Source organism: Mugil cephalus, chromosome 1, assembly GCF_022458985.1.
Source record: "Mugil cephalus isolate CIBA_MC_2020 chromosome 1, CIBA_Mcephalus_1.1, whole genome shotgun sequence".
Classification (NCBI taxonomy): Eukaryota; Metazoa; Chordata; class Actinopteri; order Mugiliformes; family Mugilidae; genus Mugil; species Mugil cephalus.
The window spans coordinates 22,824,915-22,846,717 of NC_061770.1; the positions used below are offsets into that span (position 1 = coordinate 22,824,915).

At 40.5% G+C, this 21,803-nt stretch overlaps 2 protein-coding genes across 2 annotated transcripts; one reads left to right on the forward strand and one right to left on the reverse strand.

Annotated features, from left to right (window-relative positions):
• The first annotated feature begins 1,533 nt into the window (after positions 1-1,533).
• pex10 (peroxisomal biogenesis factor 10) lies at positions 1,534-8,724 on the forward strand. Its single transcript, XM_047594594.1, has 6 exons — positions 1,534-1,956; positions 2,815-2,895; positions 2,989-3,386; positions 4,777-4,943; positions 5,099-5,234; positions 5,337-8,724. The coding sequence occupies exons 1-6, from the start codon at positions 1,845-1,847 to the stop codon at positions 5,403-5,405; spliced, it is 963 nt and encodes a 320-aa protein (XP_047450550.1). The 5' UTR covers positions 1,534-1,844; the 3' UTR covers positions 5,406-8,724.
• Positions 7,220-21,320, reverse strand: stk38a (serine/threonine kinase 38a). Its single transcript, XM_047594582.1, has 14 exons — positions 21,105-21,320; positions 17,663-17,800; positions 17,161-17,212; positions 16,691-16,813; positions 16,206-16,289; positions 16,001-16,124; positions 15,528-15,682; positions 14,682-14,793; positions 13,261-13,322; positions 12,219-12,336; positions 11,983-12,106; positions 11,810-11,905; positions 10,315-10,409; positions 7,220-10,229 (listed from the first exon to the last, which is right to left on the reverse strand). The coding sequence occupies exons 2-14, from the start codon at positions 17,791-17,793 to the stop codon at positions 10,093-10,095; spliced, it is 1,413 nt and encodes a 470-aa protein (XP_047450538.1). The 5' UTR covers positions 17,794-17,800; positions 21,105-21,320; the 3' UTR covers positions 7,220-10,092.
• Between the last annotated feature and the right edge of the window lie 483 nt (positions 21,321-21,803).

The following is a 21,803-nucleotide window of genomic DNA, read 5'->3' on the forward strand; positions in this document are numbered from 1 at the left end:
AAAGGTCCCGACTAAGAAGAGTTCTCCAGGATGTCTGACAGTTTGTCCAACGTCCTCCTCTTTGCCACCGGCTCCACCGACTCCACAGGACGGCCCAGGATGGAGCCGACCTCCTTTTATCAGTTTGTCCAGTCCTGTCTGCTCCCTCTCTGTGTTTCCTCCACTCCAGCAGACCACAGCGTAGAAGCTTGCAACAATTAAACCGCTTTTTTTGTGTCATCTTTTAAGAAAATAGTGAAGCCTGTGGTTGTTGCTGTACGCTCAATTTTAAATGTTTTGATTCCTGACCAGATCTCTGCAAATCTTTCTTTTTCCAGCCTTTTTCCTGTTTTAAATTGTCTTATGCTCAATTTGCTTTTTACTTTTTTCCACCGGCCAGATTTCATTTATTCTAAATAATAAAGTTGGAAAGAAAAGAAATAAAATCTTTGGTTCTGCCATTTTTTGACCACCTGTGGCAAAAGTCTTCTTTGATGAATCTTTGTTTGTGGAGAAGCTGCATCATTCAACACACCAGCGCCACCTGCTGTTAAAATGAAACAGCACAATACGGTGAAGTGCAAGTTCCATGTGTGGACCATATTCTGGCCTGGAGCCATGTGTTTCTCACCTGCAGAGCTCCTTATTAATCATTTGTGAATCCTGGTTCTCATCAACCTGCCCAGCGGTCATGTCTTCCTGCAGTTATTGACCTGAATGCATCATTCACCAACCTGCCTATGATACTGCTTATATTCACCTGTACTCACCTGTATGAGAACTAAAACACATCACGATCAGATTCTAGATGTACATCTTGTTCCTGCTGCTGCTGCTCTCTTCTCTCTTTGTTTCTGTCTGTACCCGGCCGGATTTAGCCTGAAGGGACTTGCTTCCTTCAACTTGTCTGGTTATTGATGCTATATAAATAAAATTGAAATTCATTTCTGCGTGGGATGTACTGCTGCAATGGTAAGTTACAACGAATGAAAATAAAAAAAAAACATTACACTTCATCTTGTTACCAGCCGTCTCTTCAAATTTTGGCTCTGACAATAATAATAAATGCTCATATACTGTAGCAGTATCTTTCCCTGCACCCTATCCCCTATGTTACCTCCTTCACCCCACATTTCCTCAGCCTGTTCCTCATCACACCTCTTTGTTCCTCATACCTCCGGAACCGCATAATAACATGTTCAATCGTTTCCATTTCCTGACACCTTTCACACAGCCTCACATCATGGCCAATTTTAATGTATTATTCAAAGAACAATGCCTTAATCTCAGTTCTTTCCTATTTCTTCCTCCTTCCTTTGCTCTCTGTATCACACATCTTTGATTAGACTCTTCAATTAGAAGTACTTATATGCATCTCTACTACTAACCTGTCTTCTTTTTCATTCCCTCCCACCCCCACATGTGCTGGAACCCAAATAAATGTTACCTGTTATGTATTTTTTGAGTAAAAAATTACCCTGAGGCAACATACTTTTTTACACATGCATGTAATACCACCTCCCGCCACCGAGAGGCGCCGGTGAGTTATGAGCTTGATTATCAGTTTGCTTTGAGAGCGGCGACTTCCGTGTTTTTAGTTATATGAAAAGTATAAACTACTACGAAGGAATATTGGTGCATATTGATAAATAGTGAAGGGGAATACGGCACGACGGTCATAAGATAGCGGTTAAACATGTTTGCGCGCTGTCCTTTATTTATTTTTGCAATTCGCCGGTGTTTTTAAGTGTTTGCCACATTACTGCTAGCAGCAGCTTAACACGCCGGGTCTGACTTATTATTACCTCGCTATGATGTCTTGTAACTTCACGTAGCAGCATGTGCATGACGGATGTTGGCTCATCATGCCTCTCGTTCCTGCAAACCAGTCCCAGTTGATTCGGTCCAGTCAAAAGGACGAATACTATCGAGCCTCCCTGAGGAACATCGCCAACGAGGCTTATCAGACACTTGCAGGTGAGTGTTGGGTCAGATGGTTGGACAACAGCTGTACTGAACTTTAATTTGTATTCTTGTGTTAATTTGTATGGTTTTCCATCCATGCGGTGAGAAAGGGTAAAAAGGTAAAAGTCAGTCCTTGATTTCTTTTGCACTATATCCTTATTTGAAGCAGCAGCCCTTCAAAATAAATAACATTTCACAATCATTCATTTTCATTATCATTAATTTACAGTGTCTCCAACCTTTACCTCAGTAGAAATGTCTTTCAAACGCTGCAGATTCATAATTTAAGTTTCAGCCAATATACCTCGTTATATTGTAGGATTTGGGAAAGCAGTTATTCATACATGAATTAGCTGAGGTTGAGATTAATTCCTCCGGGAAAAAAAGTGGATGACACATCTCCACCTCCTTGCTCTACACTGTGCTGTTTTTGTAGCTAAACTTGGACCCATAAAAATGCATCAGTGTTACATTAACTACCTCAAATGACAGAATTCATCCTTTAAAACCAGGGGGAGCTCTACTTGCTTTGGCTTCACTTATAAAGGAGCTGTCATGGCGTCCTTTTTTAAAATTTATTTGTTATACAGTCTAAGGTGTGAACCTTGGCTTAACTGTCTGGAACACCGGTGTCAGACATATAATATGGCCTGTGGGCTATTGCCAATTTGTCCACTTTTTGAGTCAGAGAAGTGAACAGAACTCAACACTGAGACCCAGGACTGAACAGCAGACAGGAATGTGCCCAAATTACACTTATTTTTCTTAAAAAACATAATTTTTTTAAGGGATAGTTTATTAAATGTAAACATCCTCTGCACTAAAACAAATGGAAAATGTCTGGATTTCTCTGTCTCGATCTTTCTGCAGGATCCAAATCATGGCTGGACTGGAGGAGAGAGATAGAGCTGCTGTCAGATCTCGCATACTTTGGTTTAACGACGTTCTCAGGTAGCCGCCGTCCTCGATGAAAACAACCTTCACCTAGTGTGATCAAGGTGTTGTTTTATCATTAGGTTTGATTTGTATTCTTCTCTCCTCCAGGATGTCAAACTCTGGGTGAGGAGTACGTCAACATCGTCCAGGTGGACCCGACTAAGCGTCGAATCCCTTCGAAGGCCAGACAGGGCCTCTTCATCCTCTGCCACGCCTTCTTTCCTTACCTCCTCAACAAGGTCCTGGTGGCCCTGGAGAACGAGCTGGAGGGCGGGCAGGAGAGCGGCGGAGGTCGGCAGAGAGCGGCCTCTGCACCGTGGAGTCTGGAGTCCCGGCTGAGGAGATGGGTGCAGAGGGCGGTGGGGCTGCTGTCGGAGCCCCAGAGGAGAGCGTGTCTGCCGGCTGTGCTTTTCACCCAGACCCTCCTGCATAGCCTCCACGTGGCCGTGTTTTACATCAGTGGCTCCTTCTACCACATGTCCAAGAGGGCGGCGGGTATCAGCTACGTAGGTGACTCCATGTGTATCATGCACCTACATTCATGGATATTACTTTTAGAGACGCACCACCCAGCTAAGTGTTGCTGTAGACCATGCACACACTCTTATGGAAGCAGTATTAACGCTCCCTGTCACCAAAAAAATGATTCAGGAAAGGTTTGATTTACATAACAACAAATTCAGTCTGTTGTCTTGGCCTCCACATTCTCCACATCTCAATCCAACTGAGCATGTGTGGGATGAGCTGGAGGAACGAGTCTGATCCGCGGAGGCTTCAGCTCACAGCTTGCAGGACTTAAAGGATCTGCTGCTAACATCTCGGTGCCAGATACCGCTGCACGGCTTTAGAAGTCCGGCGGAGTCCGTGTATCGATGGGTCGGTGCTAGGGATGGGATGAGATTTTATTGATACGGACGCCAATTATCGATTCCCTTATCAATTCCTCCTGTCTTGAAAAAGTAGACGTTCGTGGCTTTGTGTAAACGGCAGCAATTTTATTGAGTTTCTAAACAATAGATAAGAGCTTGTGTAAGAAACATTGGAAACTGGTGACTGGATCCTCACTAACTCTGCTCTGCTGAGAATTAGCATTAGCTGCATTTGTTGACCGGAGACTGTCGAACACATCTCACTCTCGGAATTTAACGCCGTGTGTTGTCGACAAATGCTTTATCATGTTGGTGGTGTTGCCACCTTTGCTTGAAATTACGGTGCTGCATAAATTCCACATTCTGCTGTTACGGTCCTTATTAGTGAAGTGAAGCCACTTTCAACCATTTCAGTCATTGTTTTACGGTGGTTGGCAACCTTTAGGTGTGTTACCGCCACCTTCTGGACTGGGATGTAAAGATTTGTCACGAAAAGTACTGATAAGGGGAATCGATGACATCGATAAATTGAACCAATTGGAAACGGTTCTTTAGAAGGACCGGATATCGATGCCCATCCCTAGTCTGGGCTCACATCCAGTTTTAGGCAGATGGTCATAATGTTCTGCTGGTATAATCGGTCAAATAAGTACAAAGTATTCTAAAATATTCGTCAAAGTAAACATAACATCTGTAGTTGAATATTTGCTCCCGTTTTTACTGAAACATTCATAATAATGAAGAGAGACAAATAATAGCTACACATCACATTAAAAGTTGAATGGTCAAACAGCCTCCTCCAATCACAGCCCTCAAAAAACAACTTCAAACTAAACTCCAAACAGTGGGATGTAGGATTTACACGTGTCACACGGCTGTTTAAAGAACATCTTCATGCACATCAGTGCAGGGAGATGACTTATTGTCATATCTGATCTATAGAAGGCTGAAGCTGAACTTAATTTACTTCACGGGTCATATCCACCCATGTTAATGTGTGTGTGTGTGTGTGTGTTTGTGTGCGTAGCTGCGTGTGATGGGGCCGAGCGGCGATGACGGCGCCATCCGGAGCTTCTACAGGCTGCTGGGCGCCATGTCCCTCCTCCAGCTGCTCATCACCGTGTATTTGCAGATCAACAACTTCAGACAGAGACAGAGAGCCAGACGGGAGTGGAAGCTCTACAGAGACCTCAGGTATCGGACCTGAACCCGAGTCTGGGAATAGGTCCTTTGTGAGGGACCCCCACTGATAACATCTGGTTTCCAGACAGGCACAAGGGAAACCTAGACAATATTAAGAAGGTGGTCATAATGTTATGCCTGATCGGGGTGTGTGTGTCTGTCTCCAGTCCTCAGCAGACCCAGAGCTCCAGCTCCAGAGCTGCCTCCTGCATCCTCTGCCTGGAGGAAAGGAGGAACTCCACCTCCACCCCCTGTGGTCACCTCTTCTGCTGGGAGTGCATCACAGAGTGGTGCAACACCAAGGTCAGGCTTATGTCATCACCAGAACAAGTTCCTCCAGGATATTTCGACAGATACTAGGCTTTGTGTAATTCAGACACATGTGCGTTTGTGTCATTGCAACAGGCCGAGTGTCCCCTGTGTCGGGAGAAGTTCCAGCCTCACAGACTTGTGTACCTGAGGAACTACAGCTAGACTCTACAGTCAGACAGCCGCTGCTCTGAAAGCCAACTTATCATAGTGTGATTAACAATTTAATGTAATTTGAGGTGTATCACTTGCGTCATGTACATATTACTGACTGTAATGCTAATAATTTAAATAACAGATGCCAATAAAATGAGGTTTATGTTAATTTATATAAGTTTTGTTTGCCTTCTTCTGTTAAAGATTATCACTAAAGTGGGCCAAGGTGTCACTATGGTCGGAGTATCACAGCAAGAATTCCTTTTTGACGTCCACAGACCTGATTTGGTCATGGAGCCAGACATTTCTAAACCTCTTTAAGACCCTCATTCCATATCAGGTCTTGTTGTTGTTGTGCCAAGTCTCTGGTCAGTCTTTTCCAAACCTGCTTTCATCTTGAGAGTACTTGATCAGCCTCACCTCTAAATATGTTTGTCCTGTAGCTGCTGGGTTGTTCAGCTTCATGCGTTGCCTTACAAAGCACTGCAGCAGAATAATTAATGCACAGTCTTAGTTGTGATTTAAGGTGGCCTAATTACATTAAACTATATAAATACATGTTAGTTTTAATTGCAGTTACAGCTACACTGCTGAGCAGGCCTGGAGCTCCTGCAGCTGCTTGTTTCATTTGTGTTCAGTCATCAGTAGCATACGAAGTTAAAGCATAGTTTAAAATGTACGATTCCAAGCAAGAATGAACACAGTAATGAGTGTGAAGCATAGACTGTAAAAAAAATGGACACCACATCTCTGCTTCCTTGCTCTACACTGTTTTTGTAGCTAAACTGAAGCTAAAATTGGACCCTTAAACATGTATCAGTGTTATATTAACTAGAAACCAGCCTTAAAATATAGCTAAATATATTTGACTTTGTTTTAGTTTGGCCCAAGTCCCGCCCACTAACATGGAGGGACTTATACTATACTGCAGCCAAGACACCAGGGGGAGCTCTGCTTGCTTTGGCTTCACTTTTAACCTCCTGAGACCCAGCGTCCTCATACGGGGACATTAAGTGGACACTTTAGTCTGCCACCTAGTGGTAGCAAAGAGTCAACGCACTAGTCGGGGTAAGAACATGATGGTGGGCTGATTTATTTTGCAGCCAATCACAGGACAAAAGTGGACAAGGACCAAAACCTCATCAAATTTTATGATTGAAACTTGTGTATTTATGATTAACTTTTCTAGTTAATAATCTAGTTTTCTAGACAACGTCGCTAATTAGCAAGTACTCATTTGAGGACATTGGGATTTCATTGTTTGCCATCCTGTTTTTTTCTCAGCAATGTACTACTTCTTGTTCAAAGATGTTTGGATACGTCTTAGGTCCTACTCATCCCAAATACCTTGGAGAAATTTAAAATGTATAGCAAACTAAATTTCAGGTCTCAGAGGTTAAAGGAGCTGTCATGGCGTCCATTTTTTATACATATTTTTTTATATTTGGCTCAACTCTCTGGAACGTGCAATATGCCCAAATTACACTTATTTTTCTGATGAAATTTCATATTTTTTAAGTTTACTTGTTCTCCTTTGCACTATAACAAATGGAAATTGTTTGGATTTGTCATTACTTACGGGTTATTATGCTGTTATCTTACTGATGTGGCCCCCTGAACTAAAACGACTGTGACACCCCTGGTCTGGAAGATAAACTTACCTGAAACAAATGTTTTTTTTTTTTTTTTGGAATAAATAAATACAAAAGCATAATATTGTAATGTCAAAAACTTTTTAAATGCTCACAAAAGCACAGGTCAGTTGCATAGGCTACGATTAACACGCTCAGCAGCTTCAACATAAACACTTAAAAACAAAGCGCTTTGGACCAAACGTGGTACATGATGCACCGCATACACGCACACGTGTCTGAGCATTTATTGTACAAATCAGCATACAGCTCTTCAAGCAATCCACCGTTACACTGCTTCCACCCATCACATCCACACAGCTTCAAACCGCACGCACTCAGCAACACGAGCGGCAATCGTGACTTATTGCTTCAAGAAGAATCGTCCGCAGTTCGGTTTTAAAAACATGCAAACGCGGAGCATCGCAGTAGATTTTAATTCAACAGTGGATCCCTGCTATAGAAGAATAAAATAAAATAAAACAAAGCCTGGTTGTGTGCTTTTCTAAAAATGACGTCGAATGAGTTGTGCATCATCTACACGCTACTTGCATACACTATATTACAGACAAGAAGAAAAGCCTTCAGACTCAACTGTTAGAAAGAAATGGTTGGAAAGGATTATTCTTTTTAAAAAAGGAAAAAAAAAAAAGGTGAAAATGACAAAAAGATTTGACTCCGGAGGCATAGAAATTGTTGGTCACAGTAATAAAGTGCTATCTTAACTGCATAAAGGCCAATTATTGCTTTGTAAATCTGAAAGTATGATCAATTTTCTCTCTTATAAATTTAAACTGAGTCATCGGTCAAAATAAATTATCATTCGGACTCAGCTTTTCTCCAAGTTTGATCTCTGGCTCTTATCATTTGTCCTTTTTGTTTTTGCTAATTACTTAATTACTGCTCCTTTAATTTTATCTGGTGTCAGGAAAAACAAAACAAAAAAACAAAAAAAAGGTTAAAAACAGTATGGTCTAGGCTTCACTGCTGCAAACAAACGCACTTAATTTACATTCATTTTAAAAGACAGCATTTAGGATATTGTGTTCATTGGAAAATGCTAGAAAACGTTGTGCCCCCGTGTTTCTCTCTTCTTTTATTTTAAAGTGTACAACTAACTCAAACCTTTAATGCTAACCTACGGAACACCACTGAAATCCAGAGCGGAACATTATGTGGGTATTGTTAAGTGGGCGACGATCAGCTTCTCATCACCTCATGTGAAATCGATCACACCGGATGTGACCATACGAACCTTCCTGCGTCTGAGCTGACCTCTGGTTTCTATTTCTATTTTTCTTTTTTTTTCTGGGACAAGGCATTCGATGTAACGCGAAACACAGTGGAGACAGTCAACAACCGGAGAGAATATGGCACAACAGCGACGTTTTACGAAGAACGGGACGTTCCTCTAAAACTGACGAGGAAGGTTGTCGTCGAGGCTGAGAGGATCAGTAAAGTAGCTGCAGGTTCTATTTCCTGTCTGGGCAACTGCAGGTTAGCAGGAAGTTCGTTGTTTCAGCCCGAGAAAATAAAAAATAAAATCAATATAATCACAGGACAGTGGCATCAGCACCAACTCTGAGCTTTCTGCATGATCAACAGCAAGAGCCCTGCATTAGATTAGAGGAGGGACCTGGAGACGGCCATGCAAAGGAAGCGCCCTCATTATTTTTGTTTTTGCATATAGGGCAGAGGAAAAAAAAAAAAAAAAAACAGGTAATATTTGAGCCGTGTCGAGCTGATAAGACTCCGAACGGCGCTGTAATAAATTCAAAGGGGGTTTCCAGACAGTTAACGTCACCTCATGCAGACAATTTTCTCACGTTCTGTTTCGACGCAAATTCCACCAGTCGACAGATTAATCCAAAAAATAAACATTTAGTTGTAGCCAAACAAGTCTATGAGATGTATACATTTGCAGAGCTGCACCAATAAATACGAATTTAATTACTGAATAACCCTTTTAAGCCTTTTTTTTCCTTTTTTTTTTGAAGAAACGTTTGCTCTAGTTTTTAATTTATGGTTCTCTCGGTTTGACATTACTTTGCATTTAATATAAGTTTCGCACTATAGTTTGAACTGTGGTGCAGAACTACAGCAAAAAAATAGTCTGGCCAACCCTACACCCTACCCCCACGTCACACGTCTCACGAGAAGCTCAAGGTGTCTGAACATAAATGAGTCACTGGACTCTGTGGGTTTGTTCCATTAAAAAACAAAACAAAAAAAGAAGAATGCATCCATATATATATATATATATATATCCACATATATATAGTCAAACGTTCCATCAAGCAAATCTCAAATCTGTAAAAGTACAAGTTACAAGAAGAAGTGATGCAATTTGCGAGAACAAGCAAAAAACATTCAGCTCATAATCTTTGGTTAGGTCACCTCATCAGGAAGCCACCGCTGGTTAGAAGAGACTGAGCGTCCGGAGGTGAGCTCTGCTAGGAAACCACGAAGGAAAGGTTTGGACAGAATCCCTGAAGAGCACCTGATTCTTTTCAAGTGACGACGTAATGCAGTGTTTGAGTTGATAAGTTAAAATAAATCAGTTTAGAAGAAGAAGAAAGAAAGAAAGAAAGAGGAGGAGGAGGAGGAGGAGGAGGAGAGCCCTTGGTAGGTCCAAACGCCTGGTGCTGGTTTAACAAGGATTGAATGTTAATGATTCTGGGATCAGGTCTGAAGACATCCAACAGCATCCACTTGCGCAAAAAACAAGTGTAAAAGTGGGAAGGAGAGAGGTACCCTCTGGAGCTGAAACTGAAGCAGACTTTCAGAAACGGAGCAAAGGGGGGGTCCTATGGTCGAGTGAAAAGTTCCTATGGGAAGCGAGGAATGAAAAGGAGCCCCCCTTTTTATTATTTACAGTGCCACGTGATGCGGACTCCTCATCCCTCAGGTTACAATAAAACTGGATCCAAGTTCTCCTTTACAGGGATGGAGTTCCCCCACATAGCAGGCCTGGGGAGGGGAGGGGGGTGAGGGGGGAGGGGCCGAACAACTCGTCCGTGTCTCGTGGGGACGATGCAGGTTAAAAGACAAGTCAGAAAAAGGTTTTATCTCTTCCCTGACTTCATGTAAGACGGTATCGCTCCTCGAGCCGTCAGGCCCTCGAAGCGTTTGTAGGTGTAGTTGATGAAGACCCAGTCCTTGTTCTTCAGGTCGGCCTCCGTCTGATTGCACACTTGCGGGGCTGAAGAAAAGAAAGACATTTATTTATTTTATTGTTTTTAGATATGACAAGACAAAGGCACGAAATAGTAAAAGGTGACACGTACCCGTTGGTGTGAGAATATCTGAATCAGGGAATTCATCAAAGTTCGAGGTGTCGTCGATGCTTTTAATATTTATGGGAATGGCAGCGGGTCTCTCTCTGCAGGACACATCGGTGGAGTCAGAGGAAACGTCAGGGACGGACATAAAGGTTCACAGTTTAGTACTAATGTGTGGAACCACTGAGTGTTTTCTGTATGAGGGACCATCCTGACTTAAAAGTAGCTGCTCATGTATTTATTTTACTGGATAATATTTTTTTTCCCCATTTTATTTTAATCTAATCTCAGTTTATTTTATCTTTCTTGTGTTTTTAAGACTGTTTACTTTTATGTGCAACAAAGCTACTGTGACAAAGTAATTTCCCTTGAGGATCATTAATCTAAGTCTAAGTCTAAGTCTACTTGTAGTACTAGTACTAGTACTCATTATAGGGATGTCCACAGAGAGTCTGTCCAACGTCTGATCTGTCCCTCTATGCTGATTGGTTCTGAGCTGGTCACATGTTTCATGGGCGCCATGTTGGATACATCTAACCAATATTCACCCATAGAGAAGTGGCAATAACAGAGAATGAAGTTGGGATCAGGAAAACACGGAGGAAACTCCACCGTTTTCCCAGTGAACAACAACGGAGAAAGTTATAGGAGCAGAAGATAAAAAGAAAGAACTGGATGTCAGCTGATTTCTCCCTGTTATGTGATGAGGTAAATGTCAATGTTTCTCTTTGACGTTTGTTAAGATTTTATGTAGGAAAAATAAAGTTATACCATCATTAACGTGAACCTTGATCTCAAAAACGCCGCTTTACAAATGAATGACGTTTGTTAACCTAGCCGTATGCTAGCCGTATGCTAGCCTTATGCTAGCCGTATGCTAGCCGTATGCTAGCCGTATGCTAGCTAGTTATCTAGACTAAAGCCTTAGTAAAATAGCAGCTAGTGTCATATATACTGTGAAACCCATGTAATTTATGTCCATGTAGAAAAATTTCATTGACACTTTGCCTCAGTTACTACGAAGTTATCATGGCTAGCGTGCTAATGGTGTGATTCCAATATTAACAATAAATGGCTACTAAATAACAGCAAGACTAGTTTAATTTTCTCTATTTCTGAGTATTCATAATTTTTCTGAGTAATTTCAACCTTTTAACGGTGATGGATGAACACGGAGACTGAGGAGAAGGTAAACACAGCTCCATGACTGATGAGGTGATTGGGCTACAAAGCATTTTACAGCTCATTTATGATATTTAAAGGAAGTAGACGCTGGGATATTTAAGTGAGGGCCTTTTACATATTGACAGACTTTGGCAATAACATTTATAGGCCAGTTAATGGTGAAAATAAGACATTTATTTCAACGTAGCACATCCGCTCTATAGGGTCACACTGTAGAAACTAACCTCTGATGTAGCAAACATGGCGCCATGATTTGAGTTGGACAGACTTTCTATAATATACTTTAATAATTGTGAGTGCGATAACCCGTCCCCACCTGATATGGTCGTAGTCCACTCCCTCAAAGAAAGAATTAGTCTTTATCTCCTCTACACCTACGGCACCGATCCTGTGCTCCTCCTCACAGCAGAACCTGCACACAATCACATTGTCTCAGTGCCACAACTCAACATGAAAACATTTAAAGTGTTAACCGAGTTGTGTTCCTACCGGAGGATGAGGTCTTTGGCCTTGTCTGATATAGGCACTTCTGGAGGAAAGATGAGCGTCTCTCGCCAGTTCATCACCTTCCTGTAGGTCTCCTGAGGCGTTTCCGAGCAGAAGGGAGGGTAACCTGCAAGACAGCGAAGGCAGCATTTACACCACATCTGGTCGGCACTGGGGTCTAACTCCCGTGAAGTGTAAATTAGGCGGATATTGATCCGTTTGTTCCACTGGGTCCACACCTATCAGCATCTCATACATGATGACACCCAAGCTCCACCAATCACAGAGCTTGTTGTATCCGTTCTGCATGAACACCTCTGGAGCGATGTAGTCTGGCGTTCCCACCGTGGAGAAAGCCTGATGGAGGGAGGAGGAAAAGCACGAGTTTGATTTGTGACATTAAAACACAAAAATAAACACTAGAATGTCAAGTTGATACGGTTTCATCAGCAGTGAAAAGGACCCTAAACAGATTTCTCCCAGTTTAATTTACGATAATCCTTTAATTAACCCACAGTGGGGAGACATTTGCAGTGTTGCAAACTATATACTGGTTTAAAGGACAGAGCACACAGGAGATAAAAACGGAAAGAATTGAAAATTAAATACTGTATTACCTATAATAGACTAAAATGATTAATAAGCAGATCATTTGGGGGAATCAAGATTTAATAAACGCACATTATATCATATATTATATTCCATCCATTAAGGACAATGGTCTTTATGATAATATAATCTTTAAATACTACTATATTTAATACAACAGTTTATATGTTTTGTCAATAAATTGAATGTTTTGTGTCTGGATAATGTGCAGTTCTAGTCCTGATTGTTATCGTTGATTACGGACTTAGCAAAAAAATTGCAGTATTCTTAGAATTTCAGGTTGTAAATCATATGTTTTATAAAATGAACTTATTAAAGTAACCATTATAATGTACTTATATATTAATAAATATTTTGGATTTTTTTCCCAGTATTTATAGGTTATTGTGCAGTTTTGTTTGTGGTCCAGTTCATTTGAGACTAAGAAACTGGGACTTATTATTTCTCACCTGGTTTTAAACCATAGTAGTTGATTTTTTTTAAACTTAACAGTATTGTTTATACACGACTGTTTCCCTTTCACAAAAGAAGCCCAATTTTTCATTTTTTTTTAGATATGATCTATTATGATGTCATGAGGATGTGGCTGCCACACAACATAATGCACAAGAGCGTCGTCTTCTACAGTCTAGAAACGACTCAAGTCAGAAATGATCTGATGAAAAATCCTACCAGCTGCCTCCTGTTCCTCTTCCATGTCTCTGCTTTCCTCTTGGAGTTCATGTTCTGGAAGGCTGTCGAAAATAAAAAAAAAAATAAATTAAAAAAAGCTCTGTATTAAAAGCCGTAAAAATTAAAGATAACAAACGACTCTATTCACAGAAAAGAAGCCTCAGCCTTGTTTCAGAGGCAACATTGTTGCACCATCGAGCCATAAAAGGCTTTGAGTTGCACAAGGTTTGTGTCAGTGGGAAACTCACTCACACCTTAGCCTCACAAATGCCAATCTGCTGTTTGTTCAGCATATCTTGATGTTGACAACTCAAAAATACATCAAGTTGCACATGGTGTTACTTTCGTCAACGAAAATTATGACGAAATATCGTCATCAACGAACCTTTATCACGTGACGAAAACGAGACGAGACGAAACGTAAATGGTGGTCTTGTGACGATAACTATAATTAAATATATAATGCAATATTGTTGTCGGATAATATCGAGACTAAATGTGTTTTACAAAAGAAAAACTCTGCTAAAATGTCTCCTCATTTTTGTTGACTAAAACGAGACGAGATGAAATAAAGTTAGTCGCGTTATTATTGTTTTCTGTTTCGCGTCGCAATCGCACTGCAGTGCTCAGAAGAAAAAGAAGAAATGATGTCTTTAATGACACACTTTAATTGCAAACGGGTGGAAAACCAAATGGAACATGTATATATATATATATAGTATAAACCATTGACTGTATATACATATGGACTATGTGTCCCCACTTCCATGCATTGGCCAAAATGACATTATTATTTTCCTGGAGATACGGGCGACAGCATCTTGTAGCAGCGTAAAATAACTAAAACAAAACTTATCCAAAAGACTGACACTTGAACCTGCATCAACAGTAGATTAACTACCTGAGATGACATGAACCGTCCGTGGAAAAAAAAAACAAAAAAAAAAAAAAAAAACACACACATATTTTAGTATTTTTGCTTTGGCCCAAGTCCCGCCCACTAATATTGAGTGGGTGGATCTTAAGACAGACACCAGGGGGAGCTCTACTAGCTTTGGCTTCACTTTAGCGGAGCAGTCCATATTTATAGTCTAAGGTATAAACCCAATAACACTACACCGGACGGACGGTTATAAATTCAGCCTGAAGTAAACAAAAGATAATGCCAACAACAACATGGGTGGTAACGTTCAGAATAATCTCAAATAATCTTAATGATAATTTCTTTTGGCTTCAATACAAGGCAGCAGAGGAACGGGAATAAACACAAACCTATTCTGGTGCATGGTTAAATAATAAAACAATAATAAAACAAATGCATATACAACAGACAAACTGATGTATTAGTGACAACACAAGCACATTTTAATGACAAATGCGACATGCAAATAATGAAAATAAATAGAAAAGGGTTGACTCACTTTGCTTACTGAGGTCACTGGGCAAGCTGTGGTTCAGGTTCTTGTAGAACTCGGTCCGATGAGCCCTCTTCAGCCCCGTGCACAAACCAAAGTCCGAGAGTTTCACGTGGCCCTGAAAACATAAAACACACCATTATAGCTACTAAAGTTAAGTGACTGATCAGTTCTGGGTACTCTGAGGTTATCTACCTGCTAGTCCTCCAGGAACTACATACTTTCAAGGGCTCTAGCAACATCACTATAATATTTCATCATGGAGTTAGGTTACAAACAAATTTTGCTCATGTCTGATATATTTAAATTAATGTAAGTTCCCCATACAAGGCTGTGTGCTATAGTTACTGAATTAGCAGTGGTGCCTCTAACAGAGGAAGGTTGCATACAGTCAAATATGCAGATGATTTATTACTGTCGTTTCCAGCACTTCTAAACCAGATCCAACAATAAATTCAGTGTTAAATTAATTTGGAGGAAATTTGCTACGTTACCCTCCACGGTGGTTATTTACTTCTTATAATATCTTTGTTGGAAAGGCTTCACTATAAGGAAATATGCGTTTCCTTCGTCCATTCTTGCCAAAACAGTCCATTGAAATGTGCTAACCAGTGTTTACAAGCTACTGTGTTTGAGATGTTTTGCCTCCAGCTAAGCCCCGCCCCTCAAAATATGTCACACCGTTTAAAGTGTAAAGGGATCTATACATACAATAGGGTGGCATGTACAAAATGGTCCCAGATAGTTGAAGACTATCTGGGACCATTTTGTACCTGCCACCCTATGATATGGATTTGTGTTATTATATTATATATATTTTTCAGAGTTGACGCGATCACAGTGCTGACTCACTCTGGAGTCCAGCAGCAGGTTGTCTGGTTTGATGTCTCTGTGGATGAAGCCCAGCTGGTGAATGGAGTCAATGGCCAGCACTGTCTCTGCTATGTAGAACTGTGTGGCTTCTTCTGTCAGAGTGTCCTTCTTCATCAGCAGGGTCATCATGTCCCCTAGAAGCAGAAATCAGGATGAGACGGTCAAACGGTTAAAAAAAAAACAACAACAACAACAAAAAAAAACAGTAGCTCAATACATCTGATGGCGTAGTCAAATAACAGTATGCTCATGTGCTGAACGTGACGACAGCTGCCTCGTAGTCTGACTGGAATTCCACAATCAAGTTTGCTTGAGCTCCTTCAATGCATTTACTCATAGACCTAGCGTTACATCCGGTAACCACCACTTTCTCTGGTTCCATTATACTTGGATTTTTTTCCCCCCAACTTCAAGAAAGTTGACAGCAGGCTCGTGCTGTTTGAGAGCCATACCTCCAGGAAGGAACTCCATGATGAGGTAGAGGTTCATCTTATCCTGAAAGCTGTAGAACATTTTGACCACCCACAGGCTGTCTGCTTCGACCAGAATGTCTCGTTCAGCACGAATGTGACCGACCTACAAAACAATAAATATTAGAAGAATAATTCACCCAATGTAACCAGCAGCCTTCAAGTCTGCATCTACTGCTGCCCTCACCTGTTCTTTCTCCAGCATGTCAGCTTTCCGTAGGATTTTCATAGCATACACATGACCAGTGTCTTTCTTCTGCACCAGGCGGACCTAGTGACGCAACAAAACATAAAAAAAGCATAAAATCATTAACATTAACATACAGTCAGATAAAAATATTATCGAAAATAAACTGGGTGTGTTTCAGCTGATAGATTGTGGGTTTCAGTCATGGGATGTTTAAAAGCAGAACTGTGGCCTGTGAATTTATAGTCAGGACACCTCTGCCATAAAAAAAAAAAAAAAACTTTTAACTTTAAACACTTAATAACTGACAAGCATTTATCTTAACCACCTTTTATATCTATTGATTTTCACAGTATCTCATTAGAATAGAGATTGTATTAAGATACCATATTGTTTCATAATGTTTTACAGTGTGCAAACTTTAGGGGTTTTTCAATCTCCAAGAACCACAAGGAACTACTACGTCATCCAAATAAGTATTTTACCTCGCCAAAAGCTCCCCGGCCAATCACCTTCAGAGACTCAAAGTCCTCCAGACCCAGTCGAGTCCGTTTTAAACGAAGAAACTCTGTCTCTTTTCTCGCATGCTCAGAACGGCGGAGGCGTTTCTGCAGACAAACAGTCAGCACTTTTAATACACATCAATCTTGGTGACACACAGTGTTAAATTGTATTATCTGTAGTTTTAAAATGATAAATTGCCGGTGTGATTAGAAAAAGAAAACTGCCCAGGTCACAGTAAGTCACCAGCTTTCATTTTGTAATCTCTGAAACAATTGATAAGACTGTGGGCGGATGTGTGACTTGGGAAGTGTGCAGCACTTGCACAGGGACAATCATGAGGAACTTAACAGCACCATTCACTCACATATAAAAATCCAACGTACATTCTGCAGCTTACAACAGAATTATTCTACACACCAGTAAAGCATAAAGACAAGTGTTAGTTCCTCACCTCTTCATCAGCCAAGCCTTCCTGATCCATCACTTTCTCCAGCTTTTGCTGCCTGAAAAGAAACATCTGGCAATTACCGTTTTATAGCCACAAGGTAGTTTAAGCATAGTTGTATTAAAAACCCTATCACCACAGTTAATCATTCTTCTACAATATTGTTGTCCAGCTCCTTGAGGCCTTGTTACCAAAACACATTATGTGTTGATGAGGGAAACTCTGCATGAAACTAAACGGTCTGTGCACAGATTTTTGGCATCTCCTGGTGCCAGGTGTGCGGAAAAGGAGACTTTGTCTGCAATCTTTATTCATCATAAGAGTAGAAATTCTGTAAACAATGACATTTTAACAAAGCACAACAGGCATTTCATAAAGGAAAGCTTTCAGAGTGGAGAAAACAAGACAGCAGATGATGCATTTGGGCTATTACGGTGAGTTGTCGCCACTTCTTGGCTGGCGACCGCTAAAGTGTGTGGTTTCACACTGAGAACCTTGTGAGCATTACCTCATCTCTCTCTCTTCGTGCTGTGCGATGAGGTTACTGTAGAAGTTCTCCAAAGTCACCTTGGCCATGGTGACCCGCTCCTTGGTGTGGTTACTCATCGAGGAGCACGAGCTCTGGCCGGTCATTGCCATGCTTTTCCTTCAAATGCACAAAGAATAAAGAATTGGGAATATAAAAATGTTAGGGCCGCTGATCCAGAAAATGAGGAAGGAAATGAGTTACCGGCTCTGCTGCCAGAGAAGAGAAATATCGCAAACAATGTGACAGTGCCGTTACAAGCAAACAATGACGAAATCTGATTTGGCAAACACTGACGCTGGAACCCTCGACATACAGTGCATATAAAGAGTCTGCAGACTGTTAAAGGAGGGTTTTTTGTTGCAAAAAGGAAAGAAAGAAAAATAAGTTGATACCAGACATTTCATTTTAGCCAATGCTCAAAAAAGATGAATAAAAAAAGAAAACATTAAAAGGGGCCAACATGGCGCTGTTAAGGCAGCAGGTTGCGTTCAAGTAATAAAACTACTTATATTTTAAAAATTAAAACCTTACAATGACTTAGCTGTGTAAGTGTCCATGTTAGTGAACTAGTCTGAATAAATTTGATGTTATAGATTAGTCAGAGTTTATGCTTGAGAAACAACCGAGACATTAAAAATAAAAAAGAACATACTGCACACTTCTTCAAGAAAATTCACTGCGTCACTTTTTCAATTTGAACACAGCAAATTGTGCAACAGTAGATCAGCAATGGAATTAGGGCTGCAATGATGCAACGTACACTACCAGTGAAAAGCTAATTGATTAGTTGGTGTAAATGGTGTCATTCACATGGATACGTTGATTTGCGTGGAACATTATGACGCAATATTTACGTTGTCTGCCTGAATATTACTTGCAAAAGCGTGGAAATTCTTAAACCCCCGAATTATGAAACAGCAGCGTCAGTTGGACTATTACAGTCACATCTTTGGTAATGACCGATGTCTGAGAGTCGATGTCGATGAGAGTCGATTGTGCCATCAGCTGCGCTTGTTTGTTAGTTTTTGTTTTTTTTCCCAGACCAGATACTTAAAGCTAGTAAAGCAATGCTAATGTCAAGTACATCACCAGGTTGTAAGCCTAGTTTTTTCATACGCCATGACCTGGATTACTGAGAACATCACAAACAAGTAGTCAGCAGTTTGTTTATGTGCATATAGACTTATAAAAACTAAATAACGTAGTTTTCCATTAATGTTATGCTCAAAGTGGGTGTAAATAACATTGTGCAGCTAAATCATACAGCAGCATTTCCAGTCACAATCAGCAAAAGCCACTAAAGTTAAATTTACACTCACCATTGTCTTTTAATTAATGTCAGAATATAACAAAGAATAAGGTAGATCTACTCTGTATGAATCAAATCATTCTGCATTAATAAACTTCATATTAAAATATGAGAAAATGTTGATTTATTAACTAATAATAAGGCACAGTTTAACCAATTGAAATCAGATAACGCTCAACAATGAATCGATAGTTTAGGCAGCAGCCCTGAACGTCATTCATACCTGCAGTCTGGTAATGTGAAATTTGCAATGGCAGCAAATAAGTGACAGCTTTGTGGCTGAACAAAGCACTGCAACTGCCGACATTCATAGTGGTATATTTGACTAAAAAAGCACAACAATTAAGGGTGTTGACATTTTTCAACCAAATTTGTCAGTTGTGCTGCAAATATTAAAATTGTTAATAAGTAAAAGTGCATAATTGGAAGGGTTAAAATGTAGATACTTAAGCAAACCTTTGCATTACATGTGATCTAACTGGCGACATAAATAAATAAAGTAAGTTTAAACTGTGACAATAAAATTGCTAACGTTATTTGCAACGCTGCCTTAAGTAATATTTGCACACAATTTAAAGGAGATAACATTGTGCCCTACATATCGTGGCCAGGATATAAGATCAGATAATATAGAAATACGCTGCGAGAACTGCAAAAAGCAATGGAAATATTCACATGGGACCACAAATAGAGATGAACCTGGCTGGGACACAACCGTTATTCAAATCTTGCTGTTGTTGACAGTTGCTACCCATCCGTGGTGTTGGAGATAGCTTTGTTTTTGTTGTCAGTTTGAGATAATCTAACAAACTGACACAAACCATTTGCAGAGTGGCGGCATTAACCCTTTATAGGGCACTCACTCACATACTTGGAGTGGTATTGTAGGTCATGAGAAGACTTTTTTTTACTTTTGTGAGATTTTTCTAAATGGATTAAATCAAGATGCCCCATTGCCCTTGAGGGGTAATCAAATGTAAACATGCATTTAGACCATTAGAACATAAGTGCTGAATCAGACACTTCTCAGGTCACTTCTTTGTGGTAACTAATAAAGCAGTTATGTTCAGTGCTCATGCAAAGGTGGACAAGTGCAGACCACATCTGACAAGGATTTGATATGAGAATGTTTCCTTGATCTTCTCTGAAGGACCGAATGAAAACCACATGCTTCTAAACCTCACTGAGAGACACTGGGACACAATTTATAATGTGTGTCAATGTGGTTCCTGGCCCCATGAAGAGTTAATAACATTTAGACGTTCATTCTGAGCCTATTCACCACTTTTAGGAGTCCTTGGATGTAGTTTTACTATCGTTATTTCCTGTTGTATTTGCAACTCCAACCTGAAGAAGACGTTTTCTCTTTATTTATTTGCATGTTTAATCGCACTTTCTCGGCCACCGTACCTGCAATATTAAACAAAATAGCATCGTGAACGTCGTAAAGTGGTGGCTATTTGCTGAAGTAGAGAGCTACAGCTTATGTAGTTGTGGTTATGGTTTGTTAAAAAATTGAGCAAGACAGCGCCAAACAGCACGGTCTTAGTTTCGGTGCCAACGTAATCATACGTGCTACAAAAACTAGCAATTATCGAAAAGTAAGGATGTATGAGGAGAGGTTGACTTACGACAAACCTAACGCACTTTACGTCACCGCGGTTAAACTATATGTAGGATATTTGTTAGAATACCAGCTCCTTTAGCTCAACAATGTCTTAACCTGCTAACACCAGTTAGCCACCTAGTTTTGCTATTAAAGTTCCTGCTCGCGTCAAGCACGACGGGCAAAGTGTGAGCAGCGCTCGACGGATCCTCCGATGTAAAACTGTCACTTTTAGATCAAGAACAGTTTCCTTACGCGGCTCGGAACCCGGTCGTTTTATTTTGAAGTCGGCGACCTAAACCGTGTTGCCCTTCGTTTCCATCAACTTCACAACTTATCTGCTTAAAAAAAAAGAGGCTCCCGGTCGTCTTAGAAATAAGAGGGGCGCCTTCAAAGAGGGGGGGGGGGGGGCTTCACAGTTATCTTAATTTAAGACGATAAGATAAACGTACTGACGCGCAGGAGTTTCGCTCCGTGTTTGATAGACACTCTTTTGTTCAGCTTACCTTGGTCGAAGGTGCGGTAACTACCGTGTCTCTTGCTCTCCTTCTCTACCGAACGCGTTGCGTCACAAATAGTTGAAACTCGGACACCTTCTTCTTCTTCTTCGTGTTCATTGGCGGATTGTAATGCCGACTTCTAGGTGCACGTCGCCACGTAGCGCACCGGCATAGCAGAACCCGATTCCGCTCCCCTTCTTCTTCTCCTTCTCCGTCTTCTTATTCTTCTTCTCTTCTTTCTAAAAGGGGGTTTAGGAAACCAGCTTAAAGGCGCGTCATCGCCTCTACCGGTACTAGAGTGTATTGCAAGCAAATCACATTAAGATTAACTCTTTATCGTGCACTCATTGAAATTAAAGTTGAAGTTTATTTCGAATATGAAGACAAAAAATATATAATGTAAAATACGACAAATTATTTAAGCATATATATATAATGCAGTGTGGGAAGTAGTATAACTTTTTTTTGTTTGTTTTTATATTTATTTCATATTTTTACGATTCATCTCATTATTTCTGTTATTAGTAGCAGGCCTGTCATTACACACAATATGCTGCTTTTGTCCACCCACCTTTGGGTATTTTTTCTCTTGCTCTTTAGTTTTATATACCACTCTTTGCCCTCCCAATTGCCCCTCGGGGATAAATAAAGTTGTTTTTTTTTCCTGATTCTGGTTATAAACTCCCACGCTGTCTCCTTGTCTAA